Source organism: Lissotriton vulgaris, unplaced genomic scaffold (assembly GCF_964263255.1).
Source record: "Lissotriton vulgaris unplaced genomic scaffold, aLisVul1.2 SCAFFOLD_535, whole genome shotgun sequence".
Lineage (NCBI taxonomy): Eukaryota > Metazoa > Chordata > Amphibia > Caudata > Salamandridae > Lissotriton > Lissotriton vulgaris.
This window is the reverse complement of record NW_028250319.1, coordinates 674987-698037: the sequence shown is the minus strand read 5'-3', so window position 1 is coordinate 698037 and position 23051 is coordinate 674987. Positions and strand designations below refer to the sequence as shown.

The 23051-nt window shown below is 43.6% G+C and overlaps 1 protein-coding gene across 1 annotated transcript in view; it reads right to left on the bottom strand.

The window, feature by feature from the left end:
* The window catches only part of LOC147663291 (IgGFc-binding protein-like), a 248438-nt gene that overhangs the window by 28290 nt on the left and 197097 nt on the right, over positions 1–23051 (bottom strand). Inside the window, exons 5-6 of the mRNA XM_086950554.1 lie at positions 20308–20465; positions 4086–4328 (exon numbers count right to left, since the gene is read on the bottom strand). Of these exons, the coding sequence (XP_086806680.1) occupies positions 4086–4328; positions 20308–20465 (401 nt within the window). The remainder of the gene's footprint in view (positions 1–4085; positions 4329–20307; positions 20466–23051) is intronic.

The window sequence follows — 23051 nt, the reverse complement described above, 5'->3', positions numbered from 1 at the left end:
TTGTAAGAATTGTTATGAAATGACATTATAAACCATTCATTCACTAGATACATAAAAATATATGTCTTCATCAAAGCTACTTTCCTAAGTATCAACATCCTGGAGACGTACCCGTGACAAACGGTTGGCAACTGCATTTCTTACACCAGGTTGATACTCCATAACTAAATTAAAACTTCTGTATCAATTAAGTAATTGGCTAAAGCATTGATAGTGAATACATGGTATGGATGGTGAACTACGTATATAGGTCCATATTTTCTAAGGGTTTGTATCAGGGTTGCAATACTTTTTTAACGCAGAACTGATGCAAAATATTTTTGGAGATTTACATACAAGGAAACTTGGTGTTTGCATTGGTTTGTAAGAAGAAAGAAAAAGGAATGCAAACCACTGCAAAGCACTGCTATGAGATCCTCTGTGTCAAGAAGGGGTCCCATGTGTGGCACATGGGAGTTCCGGCGTTACTATTCATAATTTGTAATGCAAAGTCCTATCTACTTACAATCGTAGGCAGGGTTTTGTGAAAAGATGAATGCCACTTGAAAGCAGGCATTAAAAGGGGGAAATGCTGCACTGTACTGCACACATACAAAATAAGAAAAGTTCTAAAGCCAGTCTAAGCAAACTAATTTGCACAGGAAGGCTATCCTTCCAGTACAAGACTCATGCAGACTCTATTGCACTAAGGCACAAAGGTGCATGTGTGGTTTTCTGCAGCATAATTCTGCACCAGATCTAGGGAAAGGGGAGGAGAATGCCATAGCTCTGTTGATATGGTGCTGTCCTCTCTCGCTCGCATGCATGCAGCGCAACAACTTTGGGTGCTGCGCTGCGTTGCATGTAGATTTGTAAATCTGGGCCATAATATGTAGCTGTGAGCATGATAACTGTTCTGGCAGGTTGAATTGTACAGTACTACAAAACACAAATAGAATTGCTTGAATGGAACTATAATGCTCCCGGCTTGGTATGTGGTGAAACTGTATATCAGCACCTCGATCAATAACTGACTTCAGAACGCCATAAGAAGCCCAGAAGAAGCAATAAATAAATGTAATAAGTGTCAAAACATGTTTTGGCTTTTGTTTTCATTTTGCTAGTATGGAATCATTCACAATCCAGAAGCAAGTACACTCATATTCTTGGAACTACTCAAATATTCTCAGACCTGCCCTCCTAAAAGTTTTTACTTTTACTAAAGTCTCTCCATCAGCTTGGCATCTTTCCCACTCAGTATTCAGAATCACATCTTCATCTCCTCAGTAGCAAAAACCTAGAGAGGTAAGCATTATTAAGAGTGGAACTGCATATATTACAGCAGATATCTAGTCTATAACAAAGTTATAAACATCTAACATTTGCCTATTGTAGGAGTGGAACAATTCGACCCTTTAGGGGCAAATGCATGGATAAGGAGTTTGTAATCAGTAGGGATGGAAAACTGCATACGCCCCAAAAACACCTGGATTGTCTATGGCCCAGTAATAGGCCTCTCGTTCGAATAGGTGTTTTACGATCACCTGACTGCCATTGATGCAAAAGCACCTATACATATTTTACTGCCTACATTTTGTGTTTATATGGCGCCTAGTCCTTTTGAACTAGCATCAGTTGTGAGCATTGTATTTCTATGAATATAAAGCATCCAAAAGTAGGGGCATTCTCTCCTCATTACAATAGAGTTCATGCTCTTCTTTAATATCACTCTCAGAGGATGAAGAGTATCAGGGATGTTTTATATTAAGTAGCAACAGAACTCAACGAGGCCTACAAATGTTGTAAGCTGATCTTTATCAGTGGAACAAGGAGCTGCTTTGACCACCAAGATAAGGTCATGTTTAGGTGTAATGCCTTCTCGGGTAATCATATTTCCTAGGTAGATAACTGATCTCACACTAATTTGACATTTATTTTTAACAGTGGAGTGCTCTGAGCCTTCAAGTGAATTAGCACCTTTCTGTTTTTAATGTGTTCAGCCATATCGAGTCTGTAGATTAGAATATCGAATATGTAAGAATATAGTCCTGAAAGAATATACTTTGAGAAGGTCTCCCAATAATCAGTATTTTTTAAGGTGACGGCAACCACAGCCAACACAAACGGTATTAAGTGTAATCTGTATACCCCAGAGGTGTAACAAGTGAGGGCTAAGATGACTGGGAGCTGGGTGGAGACCAACATGCTGGTATGTACAGCCAGAATCATGAATTAATAAAAAAACATCCAACATCACCCACCATCCTAAGAAACTCATTATGTTTGGGTATAAGGTGACAATTTAGGTCATGTAAATCTACATAAATACACTTTACCCTACATTCAGGTTTTTTAGCCACTACTACAGATGCAAGCCATCCAGTGACCACAATGGGCTCTATAACCCCTTATCCTGCTATTGGTTCTCATACTTCTTCTGAATGTTTCCCCATGAGGCTAGGTGCGGGGCAAACTTTGTGCACAACAGGTTTTGTTTACATCCCAATAAATGTCCCCCTTCCTTGGTGATATAAATCTTAGCTTTTGTAGAATACTTCTAAAGGGAATTTGCACAATTATCATTCTCTGGGATTGGGTCCTTGTTTTGCCCTGCACGGTCAATAAATCAATTAAACAATACAACTTTATTTGATCTAGTTAGATGAAATAGATCATTACAGTATACAGAATTTAAAATAAGCAGTTTAAACATCATTTTATACAATCATTGCAAGGTAATAATAAGAGGGAGCCTTTTTGACTCCACCAAAATAGACTTCAGGTAACTCTGGGCACAATATTTAATCATACCGCAAATCTTCCCATGGCTTTTTCCATTTAAAAAATCTAAACCCTGCAAGGTCAATCTCTAGTTATTCATGATTAGTGATTCTTCCCTGTTGGGCAAAACACTCTTGTCAATAACTGTATATGGGGAAGAAGCATCTCTTCAAACTAACTTGTTTCACTATATTTCACAACTTGGAACCTTTTTTTTTTCATCATTACCATTTGTGTGAAAAACTACTTTGCTGGCATCATGCTCCTGCACCATATTTACTTCGATTTGTGAGATTTTCCTCTAACATGTGCCTCATGGCCTTTGCTACATTTTCTTCTGCGATTGGAATTGTTAACACAACATACATGACTACAAGCTAAGTGCCCACTGTTAACAGATCTAAAACATTGTGACTGTCAGCTTTTGATTTGTTTCCTGACACATCTCAAGATGTTGGCAGCTTTGCCTGACCCCTTCTGCCACAAACAGAATATTCAGTGGGAGGCTGCACCTCAATTACACATGATGCAGTGTGTGTTATACATTATAGTATTTCTATGACATCCCTGAGGTTAGGGTTATCAACTCAAAGGGGCTCCAGAATTTTTGGTTTGTTTGTGCTTCATAATAATCATGTATTAGTAAGTCACATAAATTCACACACTCCCAAGTATTAGATACCTGGCTTAATTCGGCAACATACTTAGTAACCTTTTCATTTTTCCTTTCAAAGTCCAAAGAATAGATGTCCCCCAGGATATACATCTCCAAAATGTTCCTCCAATGTCCTATATGTGAGTTCAAAAACAATCTTTCTAGTTTCACCCTCCACCCTTTTCAATAGGTGTAGGCAGGCTTACATACACGTTATACCCTTCTATGTCTAGACTGTGAAGTCATGTATTGTGTTTCCTAAATGAATTGAAATTTAATAGGTTTGAAAACATATACTCCATTATTTCTCATGAAGAATGGATTCACCACCATCATTTAAGAAGAGGGCGCTGTGTCATGCGAGCCACTGCCACATACATAATACAATATTAACGTACTCATGTCTATTCCCATTCCAAGCAAAAAACACATAGGTTCTTGATGAATATTTGCATAAATGTATTTACATTCATTTTACTGTCATTTGATTTCTACTATTTCTATTCAACTTTTTTTCTCTTATTTATCAGTAACATTTTCTGCTGATACTCAGAGTCTTCTAATAATTGCATTGGGATCATATTGATGCTCACATTCCATTGGGCATAGGGAGCGACTAAGTTATTGTAGGAGGAGACAGGTAGATCCGTATTGAGAAATTACCACTTACCCGCCTGATATTAGTTCAACGCTGGGATCAGCCGGGTTGATGCTGGGGGAAGCAACACACCTCTCCGCCCTGAGGGTAAATTTGTCTCCATCAGTGAATGTAGTTGAAATACCAATGTAGACTGGTGTGCCCACTGCCAGGGTGTCATTTTCTAAGACTGGATGATTAAAGGAATTAGACTTGAAGGCGGCCATGGTGGCAGTAATTGATCCAGAGCCATCCTCTGATGGTCCAGTAACGTTGCTGCATATACAAAAAATAGGTTTTAGGGTACATAGAAGAGAGTGAGCTCAAATTACATAAAGAAATTTATGATTTATCTATTTAAATTGTTGATTAATAAACCCAGAATGTTATTTGGTTTAGTGTTCAAGAAAGAGGCTTGCGAACACCTTTCGCGACTCTAGTAGACACACCTGATGCAGAGGGTGTTACATACACTGACATTGATGTTAACAGAAGGGAATGGAAAGTCATAATCTGAGGAATAAAAAAACTGTGTTATGCTCAAAGGCAATTCTGAAATATAGGGCCTGATCACAGGACAGCTTTGACTGGCGCTCTTATATGTCCTTGGTGGTAAGAGATTGTTTGGTATGAACAGCACTTATCACCATAATATAAGAGTAGTTCTTCACCATGAGATGCCTTCTGATATTCATAAAAGGCAGGATCTCTATGAGCAGGTGCACGATCCAGGAAAACACACATTTAAAGATAATTTTGCATATTTCCTAGCCCAATCCATAAAAAGAAACATTATCTAAGATCAAGATTTGCTGATTTTATTTTAAACAAATTATACAAAAAGAAAAAGTAGCAGTCTATTTGGCTAAGAAAGTCAACTTCAAATAAAAAAACATGAAGTGGTGTTGCAGTGTAAATAGTACAACATGCATAAACACCTCCATACCTTTAAGAACCCTAGAACCCTGCATTATCCTATCATTAAAATGTATTTATTTTGATAAACAGATAACCCGAAAAGAAACAAGATCAAAGAAAAACAAAGTACAGCAGTGTATTTTTAAAACCCCAACGAACAAGTACATCATATGAACCGACGTGAGTGGTACATTTTTCCATCATTATGAGAACATGCTACATTATTAAAATTACTCAACACAGTAAATGGTCTCATCATGAAAACATGTCAAAGCAATACAAAAATAAAATGCAGAAATAGGAGATGGTACAATGAAAACACTGTATAGCTTGAGCAGACACATTTAGTTTATTTATTTATTTATTTAACGATTTGTAGAGCGCCTGGTGACCCGGAGGCATCCCCGCGCTATAAAAAAACATACCAATAATGTAATGTTGATGATAAAAGACCGTACAAGAACTTGAAAAACATTATTGAATCCCACAAGTTAGAACAGCGAAAGAGATGCTCTCAACTTAACTGATATTTAAATATATATTTGACTTAGCCAGGTGAGCTGATATAGAGGAAAGAGACTGTAAGAAAATCAACGCCGATCTGCACTGTCTAACGCTGGCATACTTTTGATTAGGGAGCAGCAACAGCTTTCTTGATGCTGTATAAAATTAGCAAAACAACATAACATGAATTGTACTCTGTGGTGAACAATCACCACACTGACATAGTGTAAGCTTATCAGAATATTGACCTGGGGTTGGGATGCAACCAGTTAATGCATAGGCTGACATTTAAAGCGTATTAGAAAAGATCTGTCCTATAGGTTTGCGACCCATGTAAGATATGGTGCTATTTCAGATAGAGGTTGAATTAGTAGAGAATTCCTGACAGTCAATTTCTGGAACTGCACGACTGCCTCTGGCATATTTAAAAAAGCCATAAAATTGACTCTTGACATTTGTTGCCTGATAAACAGCTCAGCCATGTCAAAACTGTGGCATAGGTTCTTTTTGTTAGACAATCAAGAACTATAAAGGGCTTTGTTGAATTTGAGGAAATGTAACAGGACCATCCTATTGAAACCAGCTTAAGGCTTTGTCCATATGGACCCCTAGAGAAGCAATGGTTGCAGGCAAATGCTATTGATAACACAGCCTAGCCCCTATTCAGTGATGAAAACATAGGTTGAGGTAATTCTAAGCACAGCAAGTAACCGCCTCAAAAATATATTTTCCCTTGCCTGAAAATCAGGGTATTCCTGCTCTCCCCAGAGTCTGGCACTGTAAGTTGCAATGGGGGAACTTTTAGCTGTGTGCACTGCCATCAACTCATTTAGCGGGTTCAAGTTCAAGTTCAGTAATTTGTATAGCGCACTACTCACCCAGAGGGTCTCAAGGCGCTTGAGTGAGGGTGAGTGCATCATTTATCGAATAGCCAGGTTTTTAGCTGCTTTCTGAAGGAGAGGTGGTTCTGTGTGAGGCGGAGGTGAGTGGGGAGAGAAGTTCAGGTTTTAGCCGCTAAATAGGAGAAAGATCTTCCTCCCATGGTGGATCTATTGATGCGCGGGATAGTGGCGAGGGCTTGATTGGATGAACGTAGTTGGCGGGTGGGTGTGTAGAACAATAGTCGTTTGTTGAGGCATTCGGGTCCTAGGACGTAGAGGGCCTTGTGTGCGTGGGTGAGGAGACGGAACATTATTTTTTTGTTGACGGGAAGCCAGTGGAGATCTTTCAGATGACCGGAAATGTGAGCTTGACGGGGGATGTCCAGTATGAGTCTGGCTGAGGCATTTTGGATGCGTAGGAGTTTTTTCTGCAGTTTGGTTGTGGTTCCGGCGTAGAGGGTGTTTCCATAATCTAGTCGGCTAGTGACTAGTGCGTGGGTGACTGTCTTTCTTTTTTCGGTGGGGATCCAGTGGAAACATTTTTTGAGCATGCGTAGGATGTTGAAGCATGATGATGAGATGGCGTTGACTTGTCTGCTCATCGATAGGGAGGAGTCTAGGATGAAGCCCAGGTTACGTGCGTGATCTGTAGGTATGGGTGCTGTGCCCAGAGCCGGTGGCCACCACTAGTCGTCCCATGCAGAGGGGGATGATCCTAAGTTGAGGACTTCCGTTTTGTCCGAGTTTAGTTTTAAACGACTGTTCTTCATCCTTTCGGCTACTTCTTTCATTCCATCGTGTAGATTGGTTTTGGCGGTGTTATGATCTTTGGTGAGGGAGAGGATCAGCTGGGTGTCGTCAGCGTAGGAGATGATGTTGAGGCTGTGTTGTCGTGCAATGGATGCGAGAGGACTCATGTACACATTGAAGAGGGTGGGACTGAGTGATGATCCTTGTGGTACACCGCAGAATACTTCGGTTGCCTCTGATTTGAATGGGGGGAGGCGGACTCTCTGGGTTCTTCCAGGGAGGAACGAGATGATCCAGTCCAACGCTTTTCCTTGTATTCCGATGCTGCTGAGGCGTTGTATTAGGTTGTTATGACAGACTGTGTCGAAGGCGGCGGAGAGGTCAAGTAGGATGAGGGCAACTGTTTCTCCGTTGTCCAGTAGCGTTCGGATGTCGTCTGTAGCAGCGATGAAGGCGGTTTCGGTGCTGTGTTTGGCTCGGAAGCCGGACTGTGAGGGGTCAAGTGAATTGTTGGATTCAAGGAATGCGGCGAGCTGACTATTGATGGCTTCCTCGATGACTTTGGCGCAAAGGTTGTGAGAGTGCTGTTTTGGTTCGGAGGTGGGTGGAGTGGTTGTTCTTCGGACAGGTTTCCAAAGCTGTTATGAATGTCGGCGATTTTGTTGTGGAAGAAAGAGGATAGGGAGTCGCAGAGGACTTGGGAGGGAGTTATGTCGTTGGTGCCGGCAGTGGGGTTGGTAAATTCTCTGACGATGTTGAATAATTCTTTGCTGTTGTAACTGTTGTTGTCGAGTCGATCCTTGAATGCTGATTTCTTGGTGGATCGGATCAGTTGGTGGTGTTTGCGGGTGGCGTCCTTGAAGGTGGTCAGGTTGTTAGTAGTTGGGTTTTTTCTCCAAGTTTTCTCGAGGGTACGACATAGCTTCTTGGATTTCTTAAGGTCATCGTTGAACCAAGGGGCCTTTTTGCTACCTTGTTTGATCTGGTGGTTTTTCAAGGGTGCTAATTCGTCAGCGCTGTGGGTGATCCATTGTGTGAGTTTGGTGACTGCTTGGTTTGGGTCCGATGATATGGTGGGAGAGTTTTGGTTAAGCGATGTGAAGAGTTGGTCGGTGGTGATTTTGTTCCAGTTTCTTCGAGGAATAGGTTGTGGTGGGATGTGGGTCGTGGTCTCTTTGTAGCTGAAGTGAACGCAGCTGTGGTCCGTCCAATGGAGAGCCGTGGTGTGATCGAAGGAGATATGTTTCCTGGAGGTGAAGATAGGGTCGAGCGTGTGTCCGGCAAGGTGGGTACGGGTGTCAACAAGTTGTTTGAGTCCGAGATTAGCCAGATTTTCTAGACGGGTGGTGGTGTTGTTATCGTTATTCTTTTCCAGGTGGAAGTTGAGGTCTCCCAGTAAAATGTAGTTCTCGGAGGTGAGGGCATGTGGGCTGATGCAGTCGGTGATGTCTTCATTAAATTGTGTGCGGTTTCCTGGTGGTATGTAGATGAGGGTGCCTCTAAGTGTGGTCCTGGGGTCGGTGTGGATCTGGAAGTGAAGGTGTTCGGCAGTCGCGAGGTTATCGTCGGAGCTGGTCGTGATTCGAATGGTGTTCTTATGGCCGATGGCAATGCCTCCTCCTGTTTAGTTGGTGCGGTCTTTTCGGATGATCTTGTAAGCATCCGGGATGGCTATGGCCATGTCGGGCGCTGATGATGCATTCATCCAGGTTTCTGTAAGGAAGGCGACGTCCGGTGATGTGGTGTCGAGAAGGTCCCAGAGTTCAGTGGCGTGATTGTGGACCGAGCGGGTGTTCAGCAGGATGCACTTCAGGTGGTTAGGGTCGGAGCTGTGTTTGGAGGAGGAGGATTTGGTGTGGGTCCTGATGCAGTCGAACTTGCATAAGTAGCATGCGAATGGTCCGTGGGTGCGTCCTGGGGTAGCTACGCAGCATTGTGGGGTGCGTCCTGTGTTAAGGGCGAGGAGAGTAGCGGCGTCATACGTTAAGCGAGTGGGGTGGGTATTGCGAGGACCTGGGGGTCTGGCGCTGGGCGCAGTCCAGGCATGGACGGGCGTAGACGGGCTTACCATTGGCGCACCTTCGGCGCGCATGGGGCGCGACCGCTGCGCGTGAACGCTGCACGGAAAGGCATCTGTCATATGTGGATAGTGGGAGGGGGAGGGGCGAGGGAGAATCAGCTGGGAGGCGGGGAGCGGGGTGGAGAGCCGGACTGGGGGTCACAACAACAACAACAAAATGGCTGCAAGCCAAAAGGCGACCAGGACGAGCTAGGGGCACAGTTAAAGGTATCGGCGGTCAAAACAGCAGTGAAATCGGCACAATCAGGCACGAATCGGCACGCAGGCACAGGCAGCAATGTGCAATTAATAAATAAACAATGAGCAGTCTAGCAGCACAGCGTGACAATGAAATTGAAGGCAGAGGCAGCAATGTCCAACTAATCTAGAAATAATGCGCAGTCTCCAATTAGGCAATGGCAGAGCAGCTTAACCCAAACGAGTGCAGCAGAAGCAGTGCGAGCTGCGCTACGATACCAGGTTAGGGCTTGGAGCAGCGTGGGGAGCAACCGCCTTCGTGGATCTCGTGATCAACAACTTGGAGGCAAAGCCAACAAGCATTGGCATAGCCAATAGGTCTCGCTTTTGGGACCTTATAAGTATTTAGTTATGTAGCACAATATCCTTAGTGCAACAACATCAACTGTTGCATGGCTGAACACTTATAAGGTCCCAAATGTGTGCTCTATTGGCTATGCCAGTGCTTGTTTAAATAAGTTAGCCTGTCTACCCATTATCAGCAAGCCGTTATCTTTTGCAGAGCATGTTAAATTGTCATTTTTATCTAAATACTGACTAGTTATAACACCAGGTAACACAAGTCTTATGCAAACCCCTCAATATCTACATCAGAAGGTTTAACAGTAGATATGGAAAGTGAAAAAGTATGGCGATTTGATGTATTTTCATCCTACTTGTTCAGACCAGATGCATCTTGAATTTTGGAAAATTGCCACTTGATGTTGCAAGGCTTGCTTTACATCCATAAATATAGAGCCATGGTACACATTTTGTTTTCCAATCCACCCATGAACCAGGTATTGCAATACATCCCGGAATAGTGCACTTCCCCACCTGGGGACACCAATGCTGTTCAAAGAAAGAGGGGGAAAAAAGTTACACTTCACTAAAAAGTCTGTAAAGTGAGGCTGATGTGTTTGGATGTAAATAAGATCAATCTGGCCACTTTGCAACCAACACTCTGGCTTGATTTATTTAGTTATGTGTTTATTTTTCATATTTAAAACCTTTTATTTCTCTCCATCCTGAGGCAGCACCTTGTAATAGAAAAATGTCATAAAAAGAGCATTTTTTCCACAAGAGTGTTTTACTTTTTTGGATCCATTTCACAGGGAAGCAACTAAATGAAAGAAGGCTGTGAACCGTTTCTTCAAGTCACGGTTTTCAGTAAGTGAGGAGCAAGATAGAAATAAAGTAAATAATAATAGGAAACAGGGGGGGGCAGCTGCCAGCACAGAAAAGAAGAGGACAGTGCCTGTGTCTGTGGGCAGGATTGGAAGGGCACAGCGTGACCCTACTGCTTTTATTAAAAATATTCTGTTCCCCTACTTCTTCTTTTCAAAACTGTGTCCCAAGACGGCAGAAATACCAAAGGCCTCCAGAAAACACTCTGCTTGCTTTCGTGGACGTTTGGGACGGGCAGAGAAGGAAAAGGACTCTATCTCTTCCTTACTGCCCAGAGAAGACACAAACAATGTCTATGTACCTACCTAACTTCAGATAAGAGCTCTTTTTTATGATACAATATGAAGCACCTGTGAGGAACAAATGATTAGAAGCACACACAGAGAATGCCCAATTTTATATTTCTAGATATTCTGCCTGCATAATTTCTGGGCAGATGAGGTGCTCACAGATTCTGAATCCCTTTGCTTAACAGCAGCGATTCCGAGTCCTCATTAAGCGAAAAGAAGCAGTCCCCTTCTGGCGAGCCTGCTCACCCTCTATCTTGCATTATCCCATTTGGGTCAACCCGCATTTGATCCTTTCACCAGGTACTCACGATTCCCTAGGATGCGGCAGAGTCTATCCCCCCGGGGATCGATTGTGCTCCTCCAGGCTGACATGAACTTCAGATGCTACAGGGTCTCCAATGAAGCCAGAATGCTCTCTCCGTCTCTCGCCCAGCTGCTCAGCACCGGCATTCTCTGTACTCTGATCCCCACTCCTCGATGCTTCCTCAGGTGGGGCCTGCAACACTGTAGCACAGCGTTGCTTAGTTACCGGGGTTTTGGCGTCCTCGAGGCAGGCTTCAGCGTTGCTCTTCTCCGCGCTCTCTGGGATCTCCGGCAGCTGCGGCTCCACTGACTTGACAGAGGAAGCCCTGCCAAGGTAGGCCGACGAAGAGAGGGATCTCTGGCCTTAGTTACCTCTTTCATGCCTTTCTGTGTACAAGCTTTCCGGGCACGATCAGCAGTGCCTTTACTTTGAACGCCTTTGACAGCCGCATTTGTGGTGGTGCCGCCGTTCATTTGTTGCTCGCTCACTTTCCTCGTAAGCGTCATGGGGGGCGTTCGGGCTGTCCCAGCGGATTGAAGGGCTGTGGTAGCGGAATTCGGGGCTGGGTTATCCTTGCTGCCATCCTTAGTGCATTTCTCAGGGTCCCCTGGGTCTTTCAGGTACTTCGCCAATTTCGGCCCCCATGGAGCCACCCTATACTCTGTTCTTGATCTTGACAGCAGTGTCACTATTCTTGCGCAACCATATCAGATAAATGAGAGAAGTGAAGCTGCTGGGTACAGTAACCAGTGCAGTGTTACGCAGTCCTGCTGCCTCACTACTGTGCTGGAATCCTGGCTTGTAGGGGTCCAAAGCATCCTTCTCAGCACACCATGCTACACCGGGGAGGGAAGAGGAAAGTCTGCGACTGTATGCTATGGTCAGTGACCATTTTGCCCCTCGAATGAATTAGCCCTCCCACACTTTCTGTGATTTTTGGCAATTTTTGGCAATTCTTCTAAAGAAATTGTCATGAACTTCACATCTTGAAGAGGCAGACATGGGTAAATCTCCAAAGCCTCAGAGGAATAATATGTAGCAGACCCTATTCAGAGACAAGGATGACGAGCAAGTGTCTTTCACCACCCTCTACAACAATTTATGTTCATTCAGGTAAGGAATGCTAGGAGCCAGGCAACCCTGACAGTGTAACTCTTATCTACGGGTGTGTACTGTGTGTAGATACAGAACCCCATCTGTGCCTGGAGAGAGAGAATATTTACAACAAGGGGGGGTGAGGGACAGAGTCTCTGAATTAAACAGAATACTCTCACCCAGTCAAGAGATCAGGGCTAGATCCAACACCGTTTTTTAGCTCACTGCTCCATCCCAGTTTCAGAACCTGGCTGTATGCAAATTAGTCTGTTCCTGTCCCAGTGCATGATGGGAACAGGGCAAACCAAACTACAAAAGCCAATTCTTACACTGGGAAGGAAACAAGCTACCGGGGACCGGTTTCTGGCATTTCAGCCTCTTCGGCCCGGCTTGCTTGAATCCTGATGGTGCAATGAGCAAGGGACTCACATCTGAGCATACCCTTCCACGCTTAGGGTGGACAAAAATATTTACAACAAGGCTTGGTAGTTTAGTCTGCCCTGTTCCCATGATGCACTGGGCCAGGGACAGACTGATTTGCATATAGCCAGGTTCTGAGCCGGGATGGGGCAGTGAGATAAATAACGGTGATGGATCAAGCCCTGATCTTTGGACTGGGTAAGAGTGGTCTGTTTAACTCAGACACTCTGTTCATCACCACCCCCTTTTTTAAATCGATTTTGGCCACTATAGGTGTGGCAGGGTATACTCAGACATGAGTCCCTTTCTCACTGCTCCATCAGGATTCAAGCAAGCCGGGCCGAAGAAGGCTGAAATGCCAGAAACCGGTCCGCGGTAGCTTGTCTCCTTTCTGGTGAAGAATTGGCTTGGTAGTTTAGTCTGCCCTGTTCCCATGATGCACTGGGCCAGGGACAGACTGATTTGCATATAGCCAGGTTCTGAGCCGGGATGGGGCAGTGAGATAAATAACGGTGATGGATCAAGCCCTGATCTTTGGACTGGGTAAGAGTGGTCTGTTTAACTCAGACACTCTGTTCATCACCACCCCCTTTTTTAAATCGATTTTGGCCACTATAGGTGTGGCAGGGTATACTCAGACATGAGTCCCTTTCTCACTGCTCCATCAGGATTCAAGCAAGCCGGGCCGAAGAAGGCTGAAATGCCAGAAACCGGTCCCCGGTAGCTTGTCTCCTTTCTGGTGAAGAATTGGCTTGGTAGTTTAGTCTGCCCTGTTCCCATGATGCACTGGGCCAGGGACAGACTGATTTGCATATAGCCAGGTTCTGAGCCGGGATGGGGCAGTGAGATAAATAACGGTGATGGATCAAGCCCTGATCTTTGGACTGGGTAAGAGTGGTCTGTTTAACTCAGACACTCTGTTCATCACCACCCCCTTTTTTAAATGGAGAGAGAGAAGACACAGTTTTAAAGCTTTACAGCAGCACTAAAAAGGGGATGTGTGCTTTCTTTCCAACAAATCCCTCCAAAGATTCCCCTTACCTAGGTCTTCCATTCAGTGGACAGCACTTGAATTCACCTGCAGGAGGGGCAAGGAGTGATGCAGTAGTGCCCGAAGAAGGAATTTGGGAGTGAGTGTTGTTCTCTGTACATTCTGGTTCCAAAGAAGGACATTGGTCTAGGTCTGATCCTGGACTTCAGGATTTTGACATTTTACCTGTGTAGGAAAATGATGCTATGCCTGTTTCAAATGTTTTTGTTCTGAAAGTGGATGACTGAATGGTGTCCCTCAACTTTCAGGATGCGTACATCCACCTACAGCTCTGGCAGCTGTACAACAGATACCTGAACCTCATTGAAGGATCCACCCACGATGCTTCTATTTGGACTGATATCAGCCCCAGGGTCTTCACCAAGTAAATGGTGATGGCACATCTGCACTCAGTTTTCCAGTAACCTGGGTGATTGGCTGCTCATGGTGGGCATGCAGCAGTTGATGTCATACCATCTGAGGGTAATGTATCTCTGCTGTTCGACTTGGGCTGTTCCATAAACCTTCCCAAGTCGCACCTACAGTGTTCTCAACACTGCCGTTCATAAGGACAGTAGTCGTCATAATACCTATATTGTATTTTATGTCCTGTATGTTAAGAGTCATTTTGGATATGATTGCAATGTTTTGGAAGGACCTTGTGTTCCATCCCATATTGTGCTTCATCTGCTAGACCTTTTAGCTTCCTACCGGTCACCCAAGCATGCTGGCCCATCAGAGCTTTCCGGTGGTGCTTCTGTCTGCAGTTGTTCCAACATGAGTTCCTCTTATGAACACCATAATGGTCTCTTTAGATACTGTGTCAGATCATGTCTAGTGTTTGGTGGGGGAAAACCTTTCCAATGCTAGCAGTTGCTATAGTAGTGATGAATGCCTCCATATTAGGGTGGGTGGCCACCTGGAGATTAAAGGTAGCCCTCCCTTCACATCGGTTGGTTCAGTTCTCCCTAGAGACCATACAAGCACAAATTAATATTTAAATAAACATGGAGGCGTGGCTTCCTATCTTACATGCATGGATACTTTGCGTCTCTGGGCCTGAGTGAAGGTGGATGCAACTGGCTGCTTGCCAACTATATGGCAGTCTCCCTGAACATAAGAGGTGACAGCCTAAGTCTATGTTATCTTGCCAACCATGAGTGACATATACATCAGGAGGTGGTTCAGGACATCTTATTTCTCCACAGTCCTATGCCCTCTAGGTACCATGGCAGGCAATCTTGAGGAATATGTTTCATTTGACAAGGATTTTTCAAATTCATAATGTATTTGTCCTCAAATCATTGTGTCCTTGAATATTGAGGATGCTGCTGCAGGGCAGGTTTCAAGGTATTCTGATTACTTTGGGCTGACAAAAGAGGATGTGGATGCAGACCTTCTGAAACTCTTCTTGCATCCCCAGCTCTAGCTGCATTTCAGAGTCAGATTGTTCTCTCAGACAGAGGGGCAAGTCACCATCATGCAGCGCCTCCACCTCCATCCATGGAGATTGATCAGGGACTGCTGAGCTTATTTCAAGTGATACTGGAGATGGTTGACTTTATTCATTTTGTTTGTCGCCTCTCCATAAAGTTAGCTAATGCAAGACAATGGACAAGTGTTGCTTGGTGTGCAAATAAAGGGTGGATTCTTTGAAGGTCCACATTTCCTGAGTTTCAAAAAAAAAAAATGTACGTGGGCCATGTACCCCACAATCCTTCTTTGTTGAAATCCAAATTGTTGGAAGATTATGTAAGAGACTATTGTCATATAGATATATATTGCCTGTATGCTGTGTTAAGTTAGCATGAGCTTTTTAGGAGTTTAAATGCCATTTTACTTTTCTGCTGCTTTTGCACACGACAAATAGGTGTTGCTTTATCTTTGAGCCTAGTAGAGTGTTTTGATTCATGCGAGAATAATATGTTGTTACTCTGATATCAGCCTTGCTTGGCGAGCTGTGTCTGTACAGTGAGTGCAGAAACCTTCAAGTATATCTCAACATAGTGGTTGTTGTGAGGTCTGATCTTTGCACGTTCCTAGACATAACATACATGCAGCTGCGGCCAAGTTCTGGCTTTAGGCGCGTTTTATATTGCTTTGCACAAGAGCATACAAACACACTTGATGGTGCTTCGCATACAGAGAGCTGGTGGAAGATGATGTGATCCCTTACCACTAGGATCCTGAGGTATGGGCCTGCCCTGCTAAAACCCAAAGAGACTTTCTTAGATATAATATAATATACTTGCTAGGGAGGGTGAGAATTAGGTGTTACTAAACCCTATTCATTTTAGCATAATACCATGCTTTCACCGTTTGTGTTCTATGGACTAGTGACTATGCTGATTACTTTGTTTCTTCTTATTATGTTTGCTTGTATTAGCTTAGATACTGCGTTTGAGAACACTGCATTAGTGAATAAACATTTCAAATATGCGCGTGTCCTCTTTTACTCCATGTTCTGGATTGAAATGATGATATAACGAAAGAGTGTTTATGTGTTCCACGTTACCTGAGGTGTACTAAGCCCATGTTCTGGTTTTTCTAAGCATTGGGAGTTTGTGATAACCAATGAGACACTGTAGCTAGTCTGGTAGGGGATTTTTGGGTACTAAGGTGAGTTTTGGCACACCCTAATTCACTGAGGTTCCAAGCCTCTATGCACAGTTCTGTATGAGGACGGAATCCCTGCGACACTATGTTTAACGTTTAAAATTTCACCATGCACCCTGCCCCAAAGGGACGCTAATTTTGCTCTGACATGTCTTATAGAGACTCTATAGGAACTCTTACACAGCAGACAGTTTCAGTTTTTGTCTCTGAAGACTATGTGGCTGTCACATAAACCCAGTGTGTCATTGTGCATCATTACGCCTGTTACCCCATGGACAAGCTGGTTCTCAGCACTAAAGTGGCTACCTAATATTGGGCAGTCCATCACACTATCCACATTTTTTATTCACCTCATCCGTCAAAAGAGGATGAGAGGTTACACCAGCTACTCTTTGTAGGGTGGTCAGTTTCTAAAATGGACAGGATGAAGCTCCAGGGATAAAAGATGATACACAGAGACCCCACCAACAAACACGGATGAGGCACTGTCATCATCCACAAGAAAACCCTCCGATGCATGACCACCCAAGATAACTTGACACCAATCAAGGAACAGCTTAACTTCTATATCTGAACTGACCCACAGATAACCATCACGGAAACCATCTCCTACACACCCTCGGGCCCACACCCTGGCTTCTTCAAAACCATCTCTGAATTCATCTCCCCTCCAGCAACCAAATCCAAGCACTACATCCTTCTTGGAGACCTCAACTCCACCTTGACAGCCCTACAGACACCACTTCCACCAAACTCCAGTAGAGCATGTGAAATATCAATCACATACAGCTGGTCACTAGCCCCACACACATTTCAAGACACTCACTGAACCCCATCTTCACAGCCCGCTACAGAGTCAAGTTCAGCCACGTCTCAGAGCTAAAGTTAACAGACTACAGCAAAGTCCACTTCACCATCACGGGTGCCCCGGGCTCCTCCACCAACCCCCTGACTACCCCCACCACAGATGTAACAAAGTCACAGAGATCCAGTATACTACCGCCCTCAACACCACCAGGCCTCTCACCATCAGCAACCTGGAGGTCGGTGTCCTGAACTTCTCCAACTGGATCTTCAACTGTGCAGACACAGTCACACCCACACAACCAGTCAACACCAGCATATCCAGCAAACATGCCAGCTGATTCACCCTTGAACTCGGTGGTCCAAACAGGAATGCAAGAATTAGAAAGACGATGCTGATCTACCAGGAACCCCACTGACCTTGACAACTTCAGAACACCCCTCAAAAATACCACCATCACCTCAAAGAAACCAAGAAAGACACCCTATAAATTAGAATCGAAGCAAGTGCCAACCTCACTAAGGAACTCTTCAGCATCATAGGAGAGTTCTCATGTCATTCAGGCACTGAGAACATGATCCTTCCATCCTAAGCTCTCTGCAGCACCCTAGCGGACCACCTTCACAATAAAATAACCAACATTTACTGCAGCTTCAACTGCACAACCCACAGACATTGACCACTCCCTGACACCAACCGGCACCTCCGACCTTCACCTACTCACTGCATGTCACTAGCGCAAGAGAACACCTCCGCCATTATGACCTCCACCAAAACCACAGCTCCAATGGACCATTGCCCCACTACGTGTTTAACCTGGCGCACAAAGAAATCAGCTTCATACTCACAGGCATCCTCAGTGCATTTATCTCCACGTCCAAATCCCCAACGCATGGAAAAACGCAGAGACAAAACCACTTACGAAATAGCCCTCCAAAGACTCCAGAAACCTAAGTAAGTAAGTAAGTACCGCCCCATCTTGCTGCTCCTTTATCCCACCAATGTTTTCATTAAAGCTATCAACCACCAGCTCACCCAATTCCTTGAAGGAAACAACCTCCCAATCCAGTTTTCGCCCCAACCATCGCACCAAGACCCCCCTCATCACTGCAACCAATGACAGCAGAACCCTCCTCGACTGAGGAGAAACAGCTGCCCTGATCCTCCTCGACCTATCAGCAGCTTTTAACACATTCTCTCCTCACACCCTCATCAGAAGACTCCAGCACATCAGTTCCCAGGGAGATGTTCTCAAATAGATTACCTCCTTTCTCACCAGATGAACTAAGAGAATCCACCTAACACCCTACACCTCCGAGCCCAAGAGGATCCTCTGTGGTGTCCTCCAAAGCACCTCCCTCAGCCCAACCCTGTTCAAAACTGACATGACTCCGTTGGCTGACATAGTACACACCCTCAAACTCAACAACATCTCCTATGTGGACGACACTCAACTCATTCTCTTGGGCATGGAAAACCTAGCAACCACTAGAACCAAGTTCAGTAACGCAATGACAAATATTGCAGACTGGATGAAGACCAACTGACTAAACCTGAATTTGGAGGTGACACCTGGTGGCCCACCGAACTCGGATCCACACCCACTTGGACCAACCTAGCTGGCAGCCTCTAAATCATCCTGAATGGCAAACATTCAATGCAGCACCAGGTCAACTCAGTATCTTCCTCCTGCTTTCACAAACTTCATAAGATCTTCAGGTGGATCCCCATCAACACCAGGAAAACAGTCATGCAAGGCAGCCGGCTCAACTACAGAAATATATCAACGCTAGACCCTCCACACAGTTCCTCAAATGACTCTAAACCATACAGAACACAGCAGCCAAACTCATCCTCAACCTTACCAAATGGATCATCACCCCCCCACCTCAGTTTCCTCCACTGGCTCCCTGTCCAGAAGAGATGTCTGTCTGAAATGTTAACCCAATCCTTCAAGGCCCTCCAAAACGAAGAACCTGCATATTTCAACTACATCCTGACCTTCCACCAACCCTCCAGAGAACTGCCCTCTGCATCCCCAGCTCTTGGCCACATCCCCAGCATCCACAAAAGCCACAGCAGTAGTCATTTCTTCTCCTACCTTGCCACTGAGTACTGGAACGACTTCCCTCTACACCTCCGAACTGCACCTTCACTATCGGACATAAGACCCAGCTCATCAACAAAGACCTGTGACACATCAACACCTGGATACCCCCTCACATGCGGTGATTAGAAGCACTTTACAAATACTGTTTGATTTAATTTGAAGATCATATCTTTGATGGTTATGTGGGCAAGAAGAGCAAGACTTTCCAGAAAAGGAGTCCATCATGATGGATTGTCTTCTGCATTGCTATAAAAAAAGATTCCACAGAAGGAATGCAGGCTCATTCCAATAGAGAAAAGACTTCTACCCTAGCATTGCCTACATGAGTGCCCATAGCAGATATATGTTGCAAATCTTCCCTTCACATGCACATTTACAAAGCATTAAAGCTTGGATCGCACAGTGTTTCTTGTTCAATGAATCAGGATTTCCTGGCCTTGCTACTCTCCGAGACCTACTGCCTAGGAGAAGGTGCTGCTAAGTATGTATTGAGAATGGGAGCAATCTGTGGTAGAAGTATCCATAAGAATAAAAAGTAACTTCCCTACAGTACCAATCTTCCTAGTGGATACTCTACCTATAGATTCCTCACCATTGCACCTACCTCCACAACTCAAAGCATTCTCATAGGCATCTGTTGAATAAAAAGGTTGTATTTTCTATTTTTCACTTTGAGTCATGCTGACCATGCGTTGGTATTGTCTCTTTTAAGACTGACCAACCACAGTAATTTTCCTTTGTATTTTATTTTTTAATATTGAGTAGAAGCAATATCGGCTACCAGTCTTGAAAAACTACTGTCCGTAGACTCCTGGGATGACCCTCTGCTGCCATTCCACATATTGCACAGTGGCTGTACAAAATGCTTCATATAAACATAATGGAAAGAAACAAATCAGAACAAAGCAGGAAGAGAAAGTAAGGCAAAAAAGAAACTCAGAGTAAAAATATTTAACAAAAAGCAAGAGATCAACAGTATTCATGGATGTATTGGTGGATTGGTGGAAATCATTCCTTTCTGCATTCAGCACTTTCCATGGGTACTTACCCAGGAAGAGGATGTAGCGTTGTGAGCAGGCTGGTCTGCATTGTCAAGTTATATGTACATGAGAAGTTGAACCTCAGGCTGCTGCTTATTATAATCCCACTTGCATCGTCAGGGGGAATATAGAGGAAATTTGAATAAGTCACTGTCTTGTCATATATCTAAAACAAAAAATACAGCAATAGAGACACTAAAAATCACTGTTTCAAAAAATATAAGACACACTTTTACATATGTTCCTATTTTCTTTTGTTATCACAATAAAAAGCATGTCATTGAGTAAAAATACAATTTTAATTATGAAAAAAAATCATTAACCAACTTTTAAGAAAATGTATGAAATTTACAACCATTACAATTAAACTAACTAATCTAATTTACGAAAAGACCAACTTCTGTAATGGCATTTAACCACTACCCCAAGTCTGAAAGGAGGGCATATATATATATTCACTTAAAAAACCATAGGTTTCAGGCCTTATATAGTTAGGAATTAGCATTTAAAAAACCATTGAAATTGCTCCTATATTGTTAGTTGTACTAACTATATTTTGCGCACCCGCAATCCACTGCTGATGATGTCACATATTACATCATTCATGGCATGGTCAGTGACATCACTGATGACATCACTGATGACACCTCAAATGACATCACTGATGACATCTCATTTGACATCACTGATGACATCACTGATGACATCATCCTGTGACTGTGTGTTTCTGTAAAGTTTAAATATGTTTTACATATTGAAGAATGAGTGGATGTATAAGTGTCTGGATGAAGGATTTAGTAGGTGCGTGACTGACTGTATGAGTGAGTGATTAAATGTGTCTTACTAAATGCATGGGTTAGTGACTAAACTGTCTGAACGTGTGCATCAGTATGTCTGTTGTTGTGTACGCTTCTGCATGTGTTGATCAGTAGCTATATGAGTGGCTATATGGGTTTTGATTGGTTGCCCAAGTATTTGAATTGGAGACTGAGAGTGTCTGTGGGTGGCTGGGAGGTGTGTGACTCTGTGCATAGATGTGTGAGCAGTTGATTCACTAGGTGTATGAGTTCAAGAGTGCATGTGGAAACAGCTATATGGGCGGTTGACTGTGTGCATGGGTGTGTTGGTGAGTGAATGGATATCTCAGTGCTACATGTCCAAGTAAGTACATATGTAAAACACAGTGCATGTGAGAGTTGGCATATATAAATGACTATACATGAGAGCCAGTGAATGTGCGAGTGGCTGTATGGATCATTGTGTACTTGTATCAGTGATTGTATAAGAGAGTAAGTATGTGTTAGTATATGTTTGAATAAGTAAGGTGTTGTGTGTATAACTGTATAGTTGAGGAAATGGAAGTGTGATTGATTCTTTGCATGACTGACTAGGTGTGTGAGTAACTCCATGGATGAGTGGCAGTGTGTGAGTGTCTGTATAGGTGTATGAGTGCATATGATAGTGTATTATTGATGAGTGACTGTATGTATGAGTGATTCTATGGGTGAATGAGTGAATGTGTGTGTAGACCTAGCAATCAGTGAGTGCGTATGTAGTAACTGGTATTGGTGTGTCAAAGGTTATGCCAGAGGGTGAGGAGGTGCATCATATTATCACATAAATGATATCATCAGTGATGTGATCAGTGATGTCAAATGAGATGTCATCAGTGATGTCATCAGTGATGTCATGTGAGATGTCATCAGTGATGTCACTGACCATGTCATGAATGATGTAATATGTGACATCATCAGCAGTGGATTGCGGGTGCACGAAATATAGTTAGTACAACTAACTATATAGGAGCAATTTCAATGCTTTTTTAAATGCTAATTCCTAACAATATAAGGCCTGAAACCTATGGTTTTTTAAGTGAATTTGCGAGGTTTTTAAAATGCTAATTCCTAACTATATAAGGCCTGAAACCTATGTTTTTTAAGTGAATTTGCAAGGTTTTTTTTAAATGCTAATTCCTAACTATAATACTATATAAGGCCTGAAACCTATGGTTTTTAAGTGAATTTGCAAGGTTTTTTAAATGCTAATTTCAAACTATCTAAGGCCTGAAACCAATGGTTTTTTCAGTGAATTTGCAAGGTTTTTTAAATGCTAATTTCTAACTATATCAGGCCTGAAACCTATATTTTTTTTCAAAAAATTTCAAAGGTTTTGAAAATGCTAATTCTATTAGCGGATAACATTTATATATGTTATTATCCTTCTGGGACCACCTGAGCAGCCATCTTGTTTCTCAGGAGAAGTGAGACACAAGAGAGCACAAAACAAGAGTGGAAAACGCGAAAAGGGGGCAGGGTAGAGACCCCCTGACCCCCTAGCCCTTCTCAGGGGGTCCCAGAAGGACCACCAAGTGCAAAAACTATTTTTTTTTTTGCCCTTTGGGGTCCTTCTGGGACCCCCTGAGAAGGGCTAGAGGGTTGGGGGGGTCTCAACCATGCCCCCTTTTCGTGTTTTCCACTATTGTTTTGGGCTCTCTTGTCCCTCAGTTCTCCTGAAAAATAAGATGGTTGCCAACACTTCCTGGTTTGGACAGTTTGGAATGTTGACAGTCGACTGCCAGCCAATCAGAAACTCGCTCGCACACGTAAGGGTACACGCACATACGCGTACGGTATGCGTACCATACGCATACGGTGCGCATATGGTGAGCGCATATAGATATATAATTTCCTCAAATTCAATTTCCTCAACAACTACTGGAGGGATTTTCAAGAAATATAGAAAAGGCAATACT